The sequence below is a fragment of the Prosopis cineraria genome, unplaced genomic scaffold (assembly GCF_029017545.1).
Source record: "Prosopis cineraria cultivar Desert tree isolate PC_DT_omini unplaced genomic scaffold, ASM2901754v1 PC3, whole genome shotgun sequence".
Classification (NCBI taxonomy): Eukaryota; Viridiplantae; Streptophyta; class Magnoliopsida; order Fabales; family Fabaceae; genus Prosopis; species Prosopis cineraria.
This window is the reverse complement of record NW_026555334.1, coordinates 35,569,840-35,590,259: the sequence shown is the minus strand read 5'-3', so window position 1 is coordinate 35,590,259 and position 20,420 is coordinate 35,569,840. Positions and strand designations below refer to the sequence as shown.

At 34.2% G+C, this 20,420-nt stretch overlaps 2 protein-coding genes across 2 annotated transcripts; both read left to right on the top strand.

Annotated features, from left to right (window-relative positions):
- Nucleotides 1-1,725: 1,725 nt before the first annotated feature.
- On the top strand, nucleotides 1,726-8,992 carry LOC129306079 (uncharacterized). The gene is made up of 8 exons (XM_054946419.1): nucleotides 1,726-2,237; nucleotides 3,321-3,419; nucleotides 4,089-4,336; nucleotides 6,320-6,439; nucleotides 6,536-6,692; nucleotides 7,288-7,427; nucleotides 7,507-7,542; nucleotides 7,728-8,992. The coding sequence occupies exons 2-8, from the start codon at nucleotides 3,344-3,346 to the stop codon at nucleotides 8,514-8,516; spliced, it is 1,566 nt and encodes a 521-aa protein (XP_054802394.1). The 5' UTR covers nucleotides 1,726-2,237; nucleotides 3,321-3,343; the 3' UTR covers nucleotides 8,517-8,992.
- Nucleotides 8,993-19,505: 10,513 nt separating this feature from the next.
- LOC129304867 (glutaredoxin-C3-like) lies at nucleotides 19,506-20,076 on the top strand. The gene has a single exon (XM_054944694.1). The coding sequence runs from the start codon at nucleotides 19,592-19,594 to the stop codon at nucleotides 19,958-19,960; it is 369 nt and encodes a 122-aa protein (XP_054800669.1). The 5' UTR covers nucleotides 19,506-19,591; the 3' UTR covers nucleotides 19,961-20,076.
- Nucleotides 20,077-20,420: the final 344 nt, after the last annotated feature.

Genomic DNA, 20,420 nt, shown 5'->3' with positions numbered 1-20,420 from the left:
GGGAGACATGCAACATATCTTTAAAACATCTCACAAAAGGCTTCAAATGACTGGAAAGATTCAACCACCCTGTAGTAATGTTATCTTATAGATATGATAAGTATTATACATTGGATGTAACTAATAGGCTCCAAATTATAAAAATCAAATACAAAAAACATAAATACTTACTCAAACATTCTACAAGACCAATTCAACATATTAGATTCTTTGGATATATATTTTTATCTAGCAATCTTTAAACATAAATCACGCTCATCACAATGTGTCAAGCCTTTTTTGTTGTATTAATTATACGAATTGCATAAATCTTAGATATAGAAGTCATTGATAGTATGGATAATAGTTGAGAAGAGATTAAACCAAACATGATTAGAGAAGTGAAACAAACATAAAGGTGTGAAATGCTATATTAACCTAATCTAGTAATTTATAATTGGATAAGATTGAATTGAGAGGGAAAATTAAAGGGTAATTTTAAAAAAAATTAAAATGATAAATATTAAATATTTATTTTTGTGAGTATAGATATTTAATGTATTTGAATTTTAGTAAATTTCATGAGGGCCTTTTCAACATATTAATATGATCCAAAATTTAATATCTTAATACTTTTCATAAATAACGATAGTTCTAAATACTTTATTGTTAAATAGATTACTATTTATATAGTGAAATTTAATATCATGAGATCCAAATTATAAATAGATTAATATCTATACTTTATTACATTTATAATTCTCTAAAATCATGAGGATAGGTCTAAATATTCAAACACATATTCTTTTTTCTAAATATTTAAACAGATAAATATTAATTTAAATTTAAATTCCAATATATTTGCACACACACTCTTAATCATATGAATCTAGATTTTCAGCATATCTTTAGAATTGATAAAAATTTTAAATAGATGGATATTAATTTAAATTTAAATATGATGAGATTTGAATTTTAAATAGATAAAAAATAATTTTTATATACACCTAAAAATTAATAAGTCATCCTACACCTAACTTTAAATTTAAATAATATATTTTATATGCATTAAAAAATAATAATTAGTCGAACCTAACTTCGGAGCATGGAATCGCAAGAAAGACATCCCAAAGTATATAATTACAGCAAACCTAGAAATGAACATGTGGCATTTACTTGCTAATATCTTACTCTCTTCATTCCAAATTATATGACACTTTTAAATGAGTATTTTCATATCAAAATATAAAACACTTTGAGTAGATTAAGGTTTCATTAAATGCACTAATGCGGCAATGCCAATATTATTTTTTCTCTTTCTATAATTAATTTTCATCGCTTCTCTTTTCAATATGTTAAATGAAGGATATTTTTAAAAGTTTATATTTTTTTAAAAAGATAAAATTGTTAAATTTATTTAATAAAATTTATTGGTATATAAAATTTTATTTAAAAATATCTTATAATTTAAGACGGATGAAGTAGTTAATTAGTTGTGATAGTGGGATTTACATTCATATACTTTGAGGTGACCAACCTAAAGGTCTACTACCATCAATGAATTACAAATGAAACCGGATCAAATGTAGGATCGATCTGACCATCAATTGGTCTGATTTTTTACTCAATCTATATAAAAAAATTGTGTGAGGGGTTGAGTGATTTGAGCCGTTTTAAACCATCAGTTGGATCAAGAATCGGATTTGAGCGAGGAACCGGACGGTTCAGAATTTTATCTCTTGTTGAGCCCTAATAACAGCTAAACGACGGAGACACGCACAGGTCGAGCTTCGACTTGGATCCTCCTCTCCTCTCATTCTCTGTGACTTCGGCAGTGCGGCCACGCGATTTCCTCTTCTTCCCCTATCGATCAACGTTGACCACGGCAGGCACAGACCACGGCGTGCTATTTTCCTCCTCTTACTCTATCGATCGAAGCCAGGCAACGTTTTTCGTCCTCCCCCCCCCCCACTATCGATTGAAGCCAGGCACGCACAGACGCACTGAGTGAACACGCAGTGACCGTGCAGAGCGCGATGCAATCTTCCTCATCCTCACCGATCTATCGTCGTCGACCATGGCACGCACCGAAGCCAAGCAGCCATTGATGCACTGAACTGAACACAGATTCAGAGTGTCAGGGCAAAGCATCCCCTACTGAGTTCTCATCGTTTTTTTTTTTCATCCTCCCCGATCGTTTTGAGTTTAGATTCAGAATCTTCTGATCTTCTTCTTCATCTGTCTGCTTCATCATTTAAGTAAGTTTTATGTATTTCAAATTTTGAATTCCTTAGATATGAAGATTCTGTGTATAGGAAATGGCAGACAAATATATATGAAAATTGGGGAAATTAGGAAGAATGAGAGAGAGAAGCATGAAGGAAGTTTGTGTGTGCATAAGAGAAAGAGAAGTTGGCAGTATTTGCAGAGATGATGTTAGTGTGAAGTGAAGGGAAACTCACCTCCTCTGTTTTGTCCTTGGAATCGATCATTTCTTAGTTGAATTGAACTAAAGATTTGTTCCATTATTCTAAATATGGGTGCACATAGCTAGTCGATCAAACCAATTATTTTTCTTCCTTCCTTCGATATAATGTGCGCGCGCGCGCGCGCGCATATATATCCATTGAGGATCTGTTATAAGAATTGACGTAACTTTTTTTTTATGGAATTTAATTAATGAGATTATATAGATATATAATTTTTTTAATTTAATTATTATATCGTTGGTTCAACCATGTTGGACGGTGAACTGTTGGCCTTTCTGGTTCAATGTCTGGTTCAGTTTTGAAAACATTGACTACCATAGATTGTTATATGATGCACTCTCCAATATGCTGATTAAGAAATCACTTATATCAAGGGAAATTTAGATATTTTGTTTAGATTGGGGCTTATCCCTTTATGTATATGAGAATCTACTGTGATTCTCCCTTGGTCTATTACTTATCTTCCTTCCAAGGTCTTGAATATCTTCATTTTCTCTAACTAGAATGTTCTTAGGTTGTGGTTTAAGGGTTAATTACACTAGAATTAGTGAGCATGTATATATGTGCATGTGCATAAGTGCTTGCATTGTGTACCGGTGTCTCCTGTGTGCTTATCTCTCAGAAAATTCTAGGTATATGATTCCATATAACTTTCAATTCCAGATGCCATTTGATCGGGGCATAAATTGTTTGTATATAAATCCAGTTCTAGGTTCCTTTTCTCACTGTTTATATGCTTTTGGAATAGGTGGCATTGTGATTGCGTACCAGTCATAAAGATATCTACATTTTTTATTTTGCTGTCCTTCCAACTAAAGATTATTGTAAAATTCATTTTTTCTGCTTGTTTAGCTGTGCCAGCTCTAATCAGAAAGATGGGTAGCACATTCAATCCACAGATTTTAGTGGAAAAGCTGACGAAGCTAAATAACTCACAGGCGAGCATAGAGAGTATCCTTTGAGAATTTTGTGTGGATTATGATTCCTTTTGCCTTTTATTTTCAATCTTATATCATTAAAGCGGATATTTTGTCTCCCAATATACACACACATATATATGCATTGTTGTAGCAATGTGACTTTTGCAGTTTACTTCAGTTGGAACATTAGCATTCTAATTGTGTCAGCTATGAAATCCATTCTCAAAGCACCCTCCTTTGCTTTCCTTGTTTGACTGTGTTCTGTGATGCTTTTATATATGTATGCATGCATGCATGTGCATGTATATCTAAAAAAATATGATTATTATGAAAAACTAATTTTTTTCAACTTCCATATTGTCTTTATGGCTATCATTTTCCTTTTCACCATGTCATTGGATAGCAAAATTTTGGCACACAATAGGTGTATATATCTATATCTGTATATGTATCAAGGAATGCTAACCTTGTCATCTCAATTTAAATTAAGCGTTATAAAGCTTTATATAGAGCTCAAGAGATAACTCCTAGTAATTTAAAATAAGACCAATAGAAGTTTCTAATCCTAATGAAATTTTATTTCCTATATATATATATATACACAGATATCTCAAATAGGCATGCATTTGCATGGGTTCTTTTCACCTTTGTTGCTGGTATATTTTATCACATATGAGTTGTTATCCTTAATTAGAGTTAGCTTTGTCACATTGGTGCATCTTTCATATGAATAAAGCCAAACAAGTAGTTGAAACGTGGGACAGGCAATTTCATTGTTCTCCTCGTGAGCAAAGATTGGCATTTCTATATCTTGCAAATGATATTTTGCAGAACAGCAGGCGAAAGGGTTCAGAATTTGTTGGTGAATTCTGGAAGGTTCTTCCAGATGCTATTCGAGACGTGGTTGAAAATGGAGATGACTTTGGAAGGAACGCTGCACTTCGACTGGTATGTTAATAATCAATAAATGTTTTTTTTTTCTAATTACTGAAAGTTCTGTATACCTTTTCAACCTTCTCTGTTTGCATAAACATACTTTTGGTAAAGCATTAGGAAGAAAAAGTCATTTGGAGTTAACAAAGTTTCTTCTTTTGCCTACTTTTTGAGAGAGGTTCTATGAGAACATTATTCTCCAACCTTTGTAAGGCAAGGGTGATGTATAACTTGTAAGAAAATCAAGAGGCAAAAGGGCCTTGCAAAGGTTGGAGAATAATGTTATTTGTAGAACCTCTCTCAAAAAGTATTTAACATGAATTTTTAATAATTCATTTGACATTGATTTGCAAATTCTGGCTAAAGAATGATGATTTTTCCTTCTAGCACTCAAGAACAAGTTGAAGGTCGCACTATGGATCTTGATTCTTATCACCAATATATTTAGAAAGCCATGTTTGTAGGGATCTATGAAAAGTAGTTGTTTGAGACATAAAAGCCATCATACACTTTTCAAAAATTGATCCTGAGTTGACCTTCAGGGTTTTTCCGTTGACTTTAGCTAAAATATGACCATTATTTTCAATGTTCAATCCACTGTTAGTTTCAATTTTTCAATGGCATGCTATTAACTTCTTTAATTCTAATATGTATTTCCTTCTAATGTGACATATCTATTGTGTTGTAATTAATTTTTTTTTAAAAGAAAAAGGATATTATAACCGGCATTCTTGGCCCCCTTAATATGGAAATCCTACCTCCTCTACTGATGTTCAAATTGGAGCATAGGAAGAACTTTCTAGTCCTTAGATTGGTTACAGATTGTCAACTAATGCTTTTCGGTTCACTTCAAGTAGTATATTGGTTGGCTAGGCGGGTCTGAAAAATGTATCTTTCAGAAGCTCACTAAGTTGATTAATGATGAGGTCTTTTGTTAGGAAATTTTCTGTGACTTAAAGTTATTCCCAAATCTGCAGACTTGATCCCTGAAATCATGGGATCAAGTTTGAATCAACGTGATATCCATGCCTCCTGGATCTGCGACAGTTATTTCTCCATATGCATTCATTCTGTCTTTGTTTTCTGGTCATGTTATTACCTTGTCACAAGGGATTCTAGTGGCAACAAAGTTTCCATGATCTCTATATATTTGTAACTCTTGTAGAAAATGAGAAGAATTCAATTCTTTCTGTCTCCTCTCTCTCTCAATTTCTTCATTCTTTTCATTATTTGGTGGAAATATTATTAGTCATCTTTCCCTTTCCTCCAAATAGCATATTGCACTGTCTGTTTAACTACAAATGATTGCCTCATCAAATGGTTTTCCCCATATACCTCAGTTGATCTGTTTATTCTATGTCTCTTGTTGAATTGATATATTGTCTAATTCAGTTAGAATTTCTAAACTTTGAGCTTCAAGTTAATTGTGTCATCAGTACTTTATTGAATGTTCACCAGATTATTCTGTTATATTGCAGATGCAACATAGGTGCTTGACCTTTACCCATTTTGATCCTGGCTTGAGCTTATTATACAAACTCGTTGAAAATTTTAAATGGTGGTGGCACAATTTTTTTTCAAATATATACATTTTGTTTCTTCCTTTTTTGTTTCATGCTGATTGTTTCAAGTTTACAGTTTTGCGTATTTCATACTCTGTTCTCCTTGTTTTCTTTTACCTTTTTAATATTTGCATATTATTTTTTCTGTGATATATGTTGATGATTAGTATAGTGTGTTGGGATTATTAGTCTTTATCTGTTTTCTTTTTTAAAAAATGGAAAATAATATGGGTTGCTCAAACGGACACTAAATGGTTCTCTCACCTAAACAACTTACTTTTGGCGCCCATTGCATGTTTCAAAAGTTAAATCTTAGAATTAGTGAAATCTCTATGTTCTTGTTTCATGTTTGTAAATTTTGATAGTAAAATAAATCATGTGAAACATTGACAATGAATTTGTTGATTGGTGAATTGCAATTTTTTCTTTGATGCAGATAGGTATATGGGAAGAGAGAAAAGTTTTTGGTTCTCGTGGTCAAATTCTTAAGGAAGAGTTTGCTGGGCGACATGTGGAAAATATTACTCGTAATGGGAAGCCTATGAACTTGAAATTGGTAATAGTTATATGAGCATGACTTTGTGAACCAGCCACCTTGAAGTTTTTCTGCATGTTGGTTCCAACTCTCAGCCCTTTTGCATTCCTTTAACAGAGACCATCTGCTGGGAATGCATTGGAGAAAATAGTTTCAGGTTATCGTGTTGTTTATGGAGGGCAGACAGATGAAGATGTTGTACTGAGTAAATGCAGGAATACCATTAGCTGTCTTGAGAAAGTGGATAAGGAAGTTGGCCGTGATAATAATTCAGGTATATCAATTGTAAAACGTTCTCTTTAGTTTGTAGGAAATGTGTCTCAGGCCTGGAATTATCTGTATTTGGGCAAGCATAACCTGTTCCTAATTTTTTTAATCAATATATTCTGTAGTTGTGCCAAAAAAAAAAAAATCTGTGTCTGTGTATGTATCTACTCAGGTCAACTCAGCCTTACACAAAATGGGAATTAGGGATTATTAAATAATTAAGGCTAAAGAAAAAAAATTGAACATGAATAATTATGTGGATTTAAATCAAACTAGGTAATTGTCATGATTTTACCATGACTTTCTATCGAGTTTTCACATTTCAGGAGATGATAAGATGAAAAAAAACAAGCTGAAAAAGACTTTAGAAATTATTGATTTTTTTGTCATTGATTTGATTGCATTAGCTCAAATTGATATCTGATATAAAGCTTATGTTAAATCACCAATTTATCTCATGCACTTAGTGAATGTATTGCCATGTTGAGTAAAATAATGATGGTCCAAAAAGATATCGTGTAACATTTTGTCTGGTTGGGTTGGAATTCTTTTCTATTGCATCTTATTGGATGCCTTATTATTCTATTAACTAACTTGAGTAGGACAATTCCATGGATCTGCGGTGGTGGATGAGCTCCAGGGGCATAATGCTGCACTGAGGGACTGCATAGAGCAATTAACAGCAATAGAGTCATCGAGGGCAAGCCTTGTGTCTCACCTGAGAGAAGCTCTCCGGGATCAGGTTCTTGTTTAAGATTGCTCATCTTTATGAAGGTACAAACCTTTATTAGTTTGTAATTCTTACATGATTTTGCTTCCAGGAACTTAAGCTGGATCAACTCCGAAGCCAGATCCAAGTAAGGGATTTATCCAAATTCAGTTATTTATTTTTAAATTCTCTTGCTCTTTTTAGTGAAGTGTCAATTGCGGATTAGAGGAGAGGACCTACTTTTCATGAATGTCTTAGTTATGTGCAAGAATTTTGTGACTTGAAACGGCATTTTTTGGACGTGTTTTGAGTATTTTATTTTCAACATTTCAGGCTGCACGTGTTCAGTCAGAACAGGTAGGTAATACCTGTCGACAGTTACTAAACAGCAATAATATTCTATCAGCAGCTGAGCAAAGTTCAAAAGAAATTCATACCTCCACAGCACCTCCAAGCTTTATGCCAAAAGATAGGGAGCAATCAGCTCCATTAATGTACACACAGCAAGTTTCTTTCCCTCAAAAGCCTGGACACGTTGAGGAAGAGCCGCATAAGTCTGCTGCTGCTGCAATGGCAGCAAAGCTAACTGCTTCAACATCATCTGCCCAGATGCTGTCTTATGTGCTGTCCTCTCTGGCATCAGAAGGGGTCATCGGTAATTCCATTAGTGAGTCTTCTGGTGATTATCATTCAGAGAAGAGGGCCAAGCTGGAGAATGACCAGCCATCTTATATACCATCTCAGAATCCTCCACAACAACCGATTCCTCCCCGTCCACATCCTGATTCTATTCAACACAATGCGTCTATGATTAATCAGCAATCTACTTCTAGTGAACCACCACCTCCACCCTTGTCATCACCACCACCATTGCCACCACCTCCACCAATGCCACAGTATCCGATGCCACAGTTCATGCAGGCTGCTGGCAATGTAACATATAGCTATAGCATGGCGCAGCAACCATCAACGGCAACTTTTCCAACTGTGGGGACTCCCCTGAACAGTGTTTCTCCACTTACACCTCCTCCAATGACTACTTATCAGGGTTTCCAAGGTTCAGATGGAAATTACTATAACCAGCCCTCATCAATGCCAATGGCTCCAATTTCTCGGCAATAAATTCCTGATCCTTGCTGTGATGGAATCGGATTCATGCTATGATCAGATCTGCACATATTAGATGTTTCCTAACCTGATTATTTGTTAATTACTGTTCACTTTAGGGGGTTAAAAAAATATTCATTTTAGGTGTTAAAACTGAGGGGAGGGCCTTTAAGTGTTGTAGAAGTTTCCTGATGTTAATGATTTAGGGTTTAGAGGTTTACTGGTGGAAGGTTGCAAGAATGCAGATGCTGGCATAATCAGTGGCAGGAAGCAACTCATCTGTCAAGCCGGCCTGTGTGTTTCTAAATGATCTGCAGCGACCCTTTTGGATAGCAGTTGTATGTACAAATCAGTGTTATGTATTAGTAATTTATGGACTTACGTGTGCTAGAGCTAGAACTGAGTAATAGGCACAAGTAATTATCAGCAGCATATTAGTTGTATGATAAGTTATACTTCCAGTTCCAAGGCATGTTCTGCTTTTTGTCTTACATTGATTAGTGAAGCATGAGTGAACTTGTTTCTGGAAATTTGAGTTTGTGGGATTTAGAGGAGTATAACAAGTATAAAATAAAGCAGCACATCCTAGTTAAGTTTTTTGGAATTAGGTACGTGATACATGGATTTTATGTTTAATTTCCGTTTTATGTAAACTTAGTTGTTTTGTTGCCATGTTAGTTTGATTGTGTGTCTGTGATTACAAGCGTAGATTGGTAATTGGGGCAGGTTGCTATTCAAGCTTTTTAGACTACTCCTGTTCCCCTCTTTTTAGTGAAGAGTGGTGTGCCTTTTGTGTGTGATTTCCTGCTCCGATTGTTACTCCGCTTAGGTCTAATTTTAGGACTGGATTGGAAGTAATTGACATTCGATTACAGAGTATGAAATAGCTGAATCTCATTGCAGGATATAAAGTTACTACTTGGTGGAATTTTTGTATTACATGAAGCTTTATATAAGTGATGTTGTTTGAGTAATGAATAATGTGTTTTCTTGTTAGTTTATTAGATATATAGATATGCATTTGCTTCTTGATTCATTGTATATATATTTGCATTTATTGTAAACAAAATTGTGGAGAGCATGTATCTTTAAGCATTGAAGAAAGGTATCAAATACATGTGCAGATCTGTATATTCATGTCTATCTCATCTTGTCACTGTTTTGCATTCTTATTTTCTTGGGGGCCTATCGACTTTACGATCCACTCTAGTTGTCACCCAGAAATCGAGGTAACATCTTCGAATTTAAAGATGAACTCTTTCGGCTGGGGTGATGAGCGCCTGATGTACTCTGGATGGTCTAGAGTTAAGTACTTTTTTATTTTTTATTTTTGTAAAATAAAAATTTATAAAATTTTCAATAAATATATTAATTACCAATATGTATTGTTTATGCTCAATCAAATCAGTTCAAATTTAACATTAATTTTTTTATAATTTTTATAATTTGATCATACAGATTTACTCTGTATTATTTAGATTCAAAAATTTTTAATTTGTTATTTTGTCAAATTCAAAACAGTGTACAGTTTTGACAACAGTCCACAATAAATCTGTATGAATAATTTATAAAAATTATAAAAAAAATTAATATTAAGTTTGGACAGACCTGATTAAATATAAACTATACATATTGATAATTAATAAATTTATTAAGTTTTATAAATTTTTTTCATTTAAAAAAATAAATAATTAATTAAATTTAAATGGTTCAGATTATTTGAAGGATGATGTGCGCCCTCTTATGGGCTTTAAATGTGCTTCCCTCTTTTTCCTTTTCTCCTTTTATCACTCTATTTTATTTTAAAAAAAAGAAAGTAGAAACGACAAGCAAAAGTTTGGGGAAGAGCACAGACTAACTGAAACTAACAGACAAAACTTAAGCAATCCATTGCTTATCACCCAAAATTAAATCCCTGCAATTCTCTCCTTCTACCACTCTAATCTTTGCACAATTCGGTGGTATGTGTTAGCGGCTGGGCTGATCAGAGGGTCATGGAGATAGACCTTATTATAGAGATGAAGGCTGCATAGTGATGGAACGAATAATAGCAATGGGTGATATTCTGGTACAGAGCAGTTAAAGCAAAAGCCTAAAAACAAATGGAAAATAATAATAAAGAACCCATAAAAACATTAATAACAGTTACAAATTTTAAATTATTAAAATTTTAATAACAAATCATGATCTTTACAATTTAAAAAATGTAAATAGTCAGTTAAAAAATTAATAAAATATACATGAAATTATTCGTAATGTCAATTAAAAATTCATAAGTCAGTTGTAAATTTTAATTTTTTGTTATCAATATACAAATAAATCACTTGATAAATTAAAAAAATACAATTAAAATTTTTTTTAATATTAGTTGGAAATTTAAGAGAATCAGTTGAATCACAAGCCAATTACTTGTAATTTTTGCACTGCTAATATATAGATAAATTGCTTGAAAATCTATAAAATATATCTATGATTATTTATAGTCAGTTGATAATTGTAAGTTAATCACTTGTTATTTTTTGTTATCATTTGAAAAATCAATTAAACAAAAAATACTTGAAAATTTTTGTAGTATTAGTTAGGAATTTATAAAAGTCGATTATGAATTTCAATCCAATCAACAAAAGATAATTTATTATAAGCAAGGACTATCATGCATTATTGTTAGAATTTCAATACTCAGGGTTTATAATAGTTATTAATATTTTTATGGGGTCCTAACTATTATTTTCCCTTAAACAAATGTGAAGAAGCTGCAGGAGAAGAGAGATAGTGAAAAATAGAAATGACAGAAATGGAGATCACGACCTACTCTTGACAGTTCTTAACGTGAAATGGGCATTTATATTGCCATATATATGAACTATCTAGGGAATTATAATCAGGGCCGTGGAAGCCACAAGTGAAGCAATTACCTTAGACCTAAAAAAAAAAAAAATCTTAATGTCCCTATTATATGTGTGTAATTAATATGTGTACTATTATATATATTTGATTACAAATCAAAGAAAAAAAAAGTATTGATTGTTCTTCCTACTAAAAAGTTTCAGTTATTCTCAATATAATATTAATTATTGAGCTAAGTTTATTATCTATCTATATAAAAAAAGAATTATGAAATTCATAATACACTAATTTACACCACATTAGCTTGCAATAACTCCCTCTTTTCACTTTTTTATTTCTTATTTTTAAAACCTAAAGATTAACAAACATCAATATCAAGATTGTATGCAGTTTTAGACCATCAAGGCGAGCCTTAGAAAAACCTTATTGAAGAATCACATAATTATTATTGATTTTTTACATTAATAATTGATATCAATCATCTGCCTTAATATTCAGTTATTCTATCTCAATGTATAAGATAGAGTAGGAGCATTTTATCAACACTTATTTTCACCTCTCTATGGAATTAGTTTAATATTTTATTAAAATTACTATATTATAAATTTTTAATATATCATTGTGAAGAAAATTAAATATGAGTGGATGTCTTGTTAAAGGGGTAGTTACACATGCTAGGCTTGACTGATAATTTTATTTTATTTAGGACTCAAAACTTCACACCGTCCTGATTACAACTTGGGTTCAACCATGCGTGTGCATTTTGTATATAGAAAAAGGTTTGATGAGGGATACAAGTGTGGCCAACAACCTTTTTCTCTCAAGTCAGGTCAGGAGTTCTCCCCACTTTCTTCCTCACATGTACTGGTCAGCTGGAGAATCCTTGCTAAACACTTTATCTCAAGAAAGTTGCTTTTGGTTTTGATTGAACGACGATCCAACTCAACAACTTCCCTTTGGTGGACTTGTGCTAGCTTGCTCCCTCTACTTTGCCATTGTGGCCTTCTTGGTGCTGGACAAGAAGTTTTAGCGATTAATTAACCATGGATTTGATTCTTTTAGTTTCTTGCAAAACTGACATTATATTGTTATGTTTTTTCCGGAAAGAAATAAACAAGAATACTTGGGACCAATCAAAGTGATGCAATGCGCGGTACGGTTTATTTCTTTTAAAGGTCCTTGAATATTCGTTTTCTCTAAAACAAGAGGATTGAAGCTGATTAGACCCTGTTTGGAGTTTGAAAGCGAGAAACCAGGATTTGGATGGCACACGAGTGGATGATATTTTGGCTGCGAAATAGGAGCGAAGGGCAAAGGAACGGACACACATTCCCTGAAGTTGAATAACAGTGTGGAGACACTGAGACAAAAGCACCGCCAGATCCTAATACCGATACACTCTTCCTTCCATAGATCGACTTGCTTTCAGGTTCTAAATTGCATCTATAAAATTCTGAAAAAGCTAAGCGTTTTTACATCCCTAAAAATAAAAGAATAATACCAAGACTCAAGAGGTGGCATAGGCACTGCCTTGAATTTCTAGCCCCCCACCCTTCTCTCTCTCTCACACGCACTTTTATCTTAATGAAAAAGGAGGGTTTGATCTGATGGGGATGGTGTATTGGATGGGCGGTGCTGCCATGCTGTTGAAAGTGATAAGGACAATGGCAAAAAGACAGAGAGAATCGGAGAAATGTAATGGTGATGAGGGGTGAGCGGAGAGAGAGAGAGAGAGAGATGAATAAAAAACAGGGAAGGGGAAAAAGCAGTCAACGTTGGAGTAACGTCAGCTGCGGTTAGCAGAGTTAAGGAACAAAAGCTGAGAAAAGCCGTCATGTCTGCGTGCGTGTTTGCTTTAACGGCTGAACCAGAGTTTTGATGTTGATAAAGCAGGGTTTGGTTTGGCTTCGATTCTTTCGTGACTTTCTTAAACTTTTTTTATAAAAAGAAGGGTTTGCGTCAGACTTTGCCTCCCATGAATCATCCCTCATGACACCATTATTCCTTTACGTATGGGCGTGTTCACTCTCTCTCTCTCTCTCTCTCTCTCTGTGTGTGTTCATGTTTCTGTCTCTTTCTTTGTGTTTGTTTGTGTCTATCCTCTATACTGTGAGAGAGAAGCAAGTAGAGTTAAGGGGTTAATGAGGGCGTGCTGTGAATGTGTGCTTGCTTGTCTGCTGCCGACCCAAAACGAAATTAATAAAAATGATGAGATTAAAGAGAATGAGGAGACCAACAGACATCCCACATAATTAACCTGAAACCACACAATGTTATGTTTCATCTCTATCCTCTTAATTCCTCATGGACTGCCAATAAGTAATAACCAACACAACATTGTTCCTCTTTGTATGGTTTGGTGTCTGCCTGATAGGACTGGTTTATACATCTTAATTAGATGGAGTAATTATAGAGAATATTTCTTCCTATTGTACAACTTCCTTCAGATATTCAGTGTGTTTGGGAATGAAACAGCCAAGCTAATTCAAATAATGTATTTCATGTTCACGTCCCCCTTAGGGTTTGTAGTGTTGACTTCAAAGTCGTACATTCTGGGCTGAAAACAATGTCAACAAGTTACTCATCATAATTTGCAAAATCAATAATCAATAATCATTGCATATATTAAACCTTTGTTACTGTACAAATATACAAAGGCAAATTGTTTTAATTACTTATTTGACCTGGTCTTTTCAGAACAAGTTAAATGCACTCCTCCGATCCTATTTAAAAAATAAAGAGAGAAAAAAATTAATTTTATTTATAAGACACTTGCTAATTTTTAAGGTACATCCTTACATTTTTGCCCTTATTAAAGACCTTGAATAAAAATACCAATAATTAAATTTAAGAATATTTATTAAGAGTAAAGGTAAAAACTTATTAGATTTTAAAATAAAGCTAATGAGATTTTAGGTTTTTTCTTTAATTTTGATGTAACATACTAGAAGTGACTTATAAATAAGATCAAAAAGAGTATATTTCTGCAGTTTCATGAAGCAGTATCATTAATTACTCTGATAGTTTAATTAATCAGCGCCGCATATAAATGCTGAGGCAAATCTTCATATAACCAGGAATACGGCTTTTGACGACGTACCCCAATGAGAACACTTGAATAGTGTGTGTGTGTGTGTGTGGATAAGTAGATTCAAGTATTCCATTTCTAGATTTTGTTGTTATTTTAAGGGAAAACACAATCTTATGTGAAAATTAAGCATGATGTGATCAAGATAAGGGAGGCACACCCACTGATCATGAGAAATTCTCAAACAAATTTCTCCACAACTGCCTGGGAACATCACAGTGCAGAAAGATGATTGGCAGTTTCAAAACTGTCCTAATAAATGAAATAAAAGCTTGGAGGCAAGGTTTATGTGGTCAAGACTCCTGCAGCAATTCACTAGTACTGATTACAAATTACTAATTCTGTTAATTCAAGCTTAACCGTAGAGGAAGCTTTAACCTGACATAAAAAATCTTCATGGGAATTATGAATACAAGGATTATAAGTTTAAAGTGCAAAAACAATCGTGCAAGTGCAACGAAGTAAACTAGAAAAGTTAATAGAGTCAAGAATACCAAGAATAGAAATCAAACCAGAAACTTCTTTAGTATTGGGGTTCCTTAGAAAGGGAAAATTCCAATAATTGAGAGTCACAAGGTTGGGACTAACAAAGATAAGACTTTGCAGCAGAGTACCGAGAAACATAAGGCATTTAGCAAGGTAGAAAGAAAATGCAAGAGGGGAAAGAACCAAAAACAGGACTCCTCGATCCACAAGTCACCTGACAAATGGGTGTGGAATCATAGCCCACAGTTGAAGAGAACAAAGAGATTGAATGGAACACCTGATAAATGAATTTCTTGAGACTTTCGTTAGCGGCATTAATCTGAATCTTGGCATCCTAAATATTATGACGACAAGAACATAAAGATAAAAAGAAAAATAATCCAAGAAGAGTTTAAAAAAAATAAAGACATTCATACAAACTTGGATGCATCTTGAAAGCTTTGGACTTGACAGGTATAATATCATTAGACTAGAAATCTTTATGTTAAACTCATTAATTTAAATATGAAGTATTGACTTAAAATATTTTAAATTAAAAACTTGCATTTTAGCTCTTAAAAAAAAGTGTGAGATATAATCATGGTTTTCATCTTTTATCACATATGTCTTACAAAGTTTGAAATATTTTTATTACTATCTTCATAAAGTTTTCAAAGTTGTTCTATCCCCCAATTTCATTGGATTTCACTTTTAGCTTCTATAATTTTTTCAATGTTTTTAAATCTTATAGTTTTTTTAGTATTGTACTATTTTTAGTCCCTATAAATATTGAAAACACTAAAACAAAACTACAGGACTAAAAAGCAAAATTTAACAAAATTATAGGGATAAAAAATTATGTTTTTCCTTATTTAAGTTCGAAAAAGAAAGAACCCCTTCTTTTATATTGCCACCTACTTCCTCCATTCAAAAATATAAAGCATTTTTTGATAAATTAGATGATTAAAAATGTAAGGTATTTTTAATCTTTTGATGTGTAATCATTGCCTTTTTTTTCAAAATTTATTGATAATGACTTTATATCTATTGTAAGGTATTTAATAGGGACAAATATGAAAAGATAGGGTTAGTTAAAAACTAGATAATTATTTTATTGGGAGGTGAGATTTGATTAAAAATGTCTTATATTTTTTAACAGAGAGAGTATTTAAATACTTGCAAGAATTTTACTTTACAGTAAAAAAAATTTTAGGAAATTTGTTATGCAAATTGTACATATGATTAGGCTAATTAGCTTAGTTAGACATGCATATAAATGAGGACGAATAAAAATATGACATTATTTCAAGCCAAAAACAGGAAGGGAATTTTAATTAATAATAGTTAGGGGGAAATGGAAGATTGGAGACTGTGGAGAAGACAAGGGAGACATGCATACAATAGTGTGTTGACCTTTATATCATTAATTTAAGGATTGTGGTTGTGAGATTTGAAGACACACATCTTTTTTTCTTCTCCCATTCTTCTTCCAACACCAAAGTATCTTATTTTCTAACGTTAATTCTCTCTGCTTTTTACTTCACTAATTTCTCCACGTGCTTTTGTTGGATTTTCTTAATATTTAATTTTTAATAGTAACAGTAATAGCAACTATGGACGGGGACGGGCAAAACTAGGAACCAGCTTATATAAAATAATTAAGAAGAGAGCATGATGAAGATGGTAAACATATATAATTAGGATAAAGATGTCTTGGTCTGGAATAGATGACATTGTTTGTATTGCTTTTGATTTACGTACATCAGATATGTTTGTATCTTAGTTTTCTTGAAACTGAATAAATATATTTAAAATATTCTGATGAAATTAAAGGATATTAAGGTGAAGTTTAGTTTACATTGTATTGATTTAGTTTGACATTCTTCGAAACGTTTGTTCGGGTGATCATTTGCTACGTTGAAAAACATCAGCATTCAGCAGTATATATGGGATCCGACTGTTCTACAAACAAAAGGATTAATAATGCTCGCCTTAGTATTGTGATGATCATCAGAATTTGAAGTAAAATTGACTTCAAAATGAATAACGAGCCACTTCATTCATTGGGTACGTAATTTTTTTTCCCTATACTGCCCATTTTACATGATGTCACGTCACTCTGAGAAAGTTTATCTGTTCAGCTAAATGACCTAAAGTTTCGAAAGCTGTAGCAAATGAATTTGAACTCTCTTTTTTCATAAAAGAACAGATGATTTGCCGATAAACACTGCAAAGAAGGAAGTACGAAAAAAGTAGGACAAAATATTGGCCCTACGTACTTTAATTGGTTTTCAAGTTGACGAGACGCTTCATATATGTAAAGTATTAAGGCCAGTGCACCAGCTATCTCCATGTCTTTTCTTTCTATCTCTTGCTTTGTTTCACCAGAAATGAGAAGACATTCAGAGTTCGGAGTAAAAGATATTGATATTGGCATTGAACTCTTCTTTAATGCTTATCCTTTCTTGGTAAAGAGAATCCACGAAGCAGATATATATATATATATATACACTCCTTTCATTATCAAAATTTGGAATTATTATTTTTATAGCACACATATATAATAATACGTTCCTGATTTATAGAACCTTACATATATATACTTTTTTGGACCGAGAATAATGGTGAATCCTATCAAAAGACTGATTTAAGCAAAAGGATTTGGGTTTAAGAAAGTGAAAGGAAGAGAGGGTGAGGTACATATGTGTAACGGCACTTCAATCGTTTCATGCTTTTACAGACTCCAGAAGGGAGAGAGCTTGTACGTGTAGCAGTTAAAATAAATCTGGGCGTAAATATACCAAACCAGGCTTTGATGAACATCAGCTTTTAATTCCCTCTAACTAAGGCCTAAACCACCTCTTCTTGCTTCCAGCTTCCATGCATGGTAAATTCCAAGAATGAATATATGTCGTTCCCGCTAATCTGCGTCATCAATATTCCCTATAGCATGTACGCGGACATTGATATATACATTTTTTTAATGAATAGTTGCATGTTGTACAGCATAAGAAAGATTGAAAAAAGGGTTAAACTTCACTCACACACACACAATTTGTGTTACGTATTATTAGGTGTCAACGATTCACGAAGGAATTCGCCAAGCACAATAGGAGGATATCATTATCTCCTTCTTGTCCAATAAGTCTCTATGACACCCTAAACATGGCCTCCTGTGCACTTTGCCTTCCCTTATTATCCTCAAAGGCCACCCCTGAAAGAGAAATTAACCTTCTTTTTCTGTTAAAGGGGACATATCACTTATCCTGTGCAGATCATCAGGCCCCTCCTATATACATGCATGCATGCATATCTAGGTCTATAAATAAAATATAATATACGCATGATTAGCAAATTACTACGATGGTGTAGCACCTTTATATTTCTTTTTAACATGAAAAGAGGAACTTATATCCATTCTGGAACACTACAAACTACACTCAGACTCAGGGTGTTATCCTACACTGATGAAAAGAAGTCGCCGTTACACAAATATACAAATCTTGTCTGTGTCTCTAGCCTGAACTTTGACATGCGTGCTACTTCTACCTCTAACTCTAAACCTTGGGGAGGCCAGCAAGTGCTCTCGTTCCCACCCTGCCTACTCACTCATTCCAATTTCTAAATTCCACAGTGAGTGAATGACATGCATCTTCCCAAAAATTGTAGAGAGAATATATTCCCAGTATAAAAGCATGTGACTAACTGACTATATATGAACCTCCACACTGGCATAAACTTATTTCTGAAGGCTCTTTAAGTTCTAAATTCTGCGTTGCATGGATCTACGTTGAAGGCTCTTTGATGAAGTTTAAGGTGAGGACCATGTTGGGAAAGCAAAGATATGAAAAAGATAGAAATATGTAATGGATTGTGCAGAACAGGAAAAGGCAAGTTTGAAGAGGAAGCTTGGGAGAGTGAAACAGGAAAATGCAGACGATATGATGTGAAGGTGAAGTCCAAGAAACAGAAATACAGGGGAGAGAGGGAGAGAGACGAGAAAGATTTTTGGTCGGGTAGGGCCGACAAGAAGGACGAAGGCAGCCGTCTATTTAGTCTCTCTCTCCTGCCAAACCCTCTGCTCTTATGCCGATCTCTCCCCTTTTCTCCTCTTTTCTTAATCACACCCTTCCATTCCTGTCCTCTTTTTAACCCTTCACTTAATCATCTTCTCTTCAAGTCCAACACTTTGACTCCCACTTTCTCGTCTTCAAAAATCAAAACATACCATCAACATCAATAATAATTTATTTTCCAGGTTCAACAATCAATCACCGACAAGAATTTCCATAATAAGAATTTAACACCAGATTAAAAAATATTAAACTCCCTCCTTTCCTCTCTCCCCTCCCCCCTTTCTGTACATGTCTGTGTCTGTCTTGCATAAGGTGACGACTGCTACAGAGACCAACTTTACATTTCTAAGGAAAAAGAAAGCAGTAACAACAGCATAATCCCTCACGCACATTAAGCTTTTATTTTATTTTATTTTGTGAGGGGGCAACTGCATTCACAAAGCTCGATGTGATCCTGGTCTGGGCTCTATAAATACGAGCAGGATCTCCCGGCATTGCTCACACTGCAACACTATATCTTCTTTCTACTCTCGCTCGCTTCATCACAATCTCAATCATTTCATTGCACGCTCCATTAGTTCCCGTTGGTGGTAGAAATTATTCACAGAAGAAGGATGCAGTACCAAGCGGCGTCGTGGGGAGGGTATTTGGTGGGAGGAGGCATGGACCCGGTGGAGAGGATAGAGAGGATGGCGTCGGAGAACGCGGTCGTGATATTCAGCGTAAGCACGTGCTGCATGTGCCACGCCATGAAGAGGCTGTTGTGCGGGATGGGAGTGAACCCGACGGTTCACGAGCTGGATCAGGACCCCGCTGGGAAGGAACTGGAGAGGGCGTTGGTCAGGATTCTGGGAACGCCCTCCGTCGTGCCGGTGGTGTTCGTCGGAGGAAAGCTCGTGGGGACCATGGACAGAGTGATGGCCTCTCACATCAACGGCACACTTGTCCCTCTCCTCAAACAAGCAGGGGCTCTCTGGCTTTGACTTTTGTTTTTTGTTTTTTTTGTTTTTTTGCTTTTGGTTTTGATTATTGGTTTGTAATGGTTTGCTTGCTCTGAGCTCCCGCTTGTGTAAAGATTATCCCAGATATTGAAAATTAAATTAAGCAGTGTTTGGTTTCTCTGCCATGCTTCGCTTGTGACTGTGTTTTTTTTTTTTTTTTACTATTAATATTTTGACTGGTGTTGTGTGGTTACGTGTAAGTTGGGGGAGACAGGAAAAAGAGAGACAAAAGGGCATAAGCGAAACAGGTGGAGTGATGATGGGACCAGAAACGGCGTCATTTCTGGACTAAGCTGTCGCTTTCTGTGTCCCTTTTGACAACATCACTCTTTTGTGCCCGTTTGGTTTGCGTCAAGAATCGATTTTTTTGAGGTTTAATCGATTTTCAAAACAAAATTTGCCAAACAGCATAATAATGAGATAATCAATTAAACATGCTAAA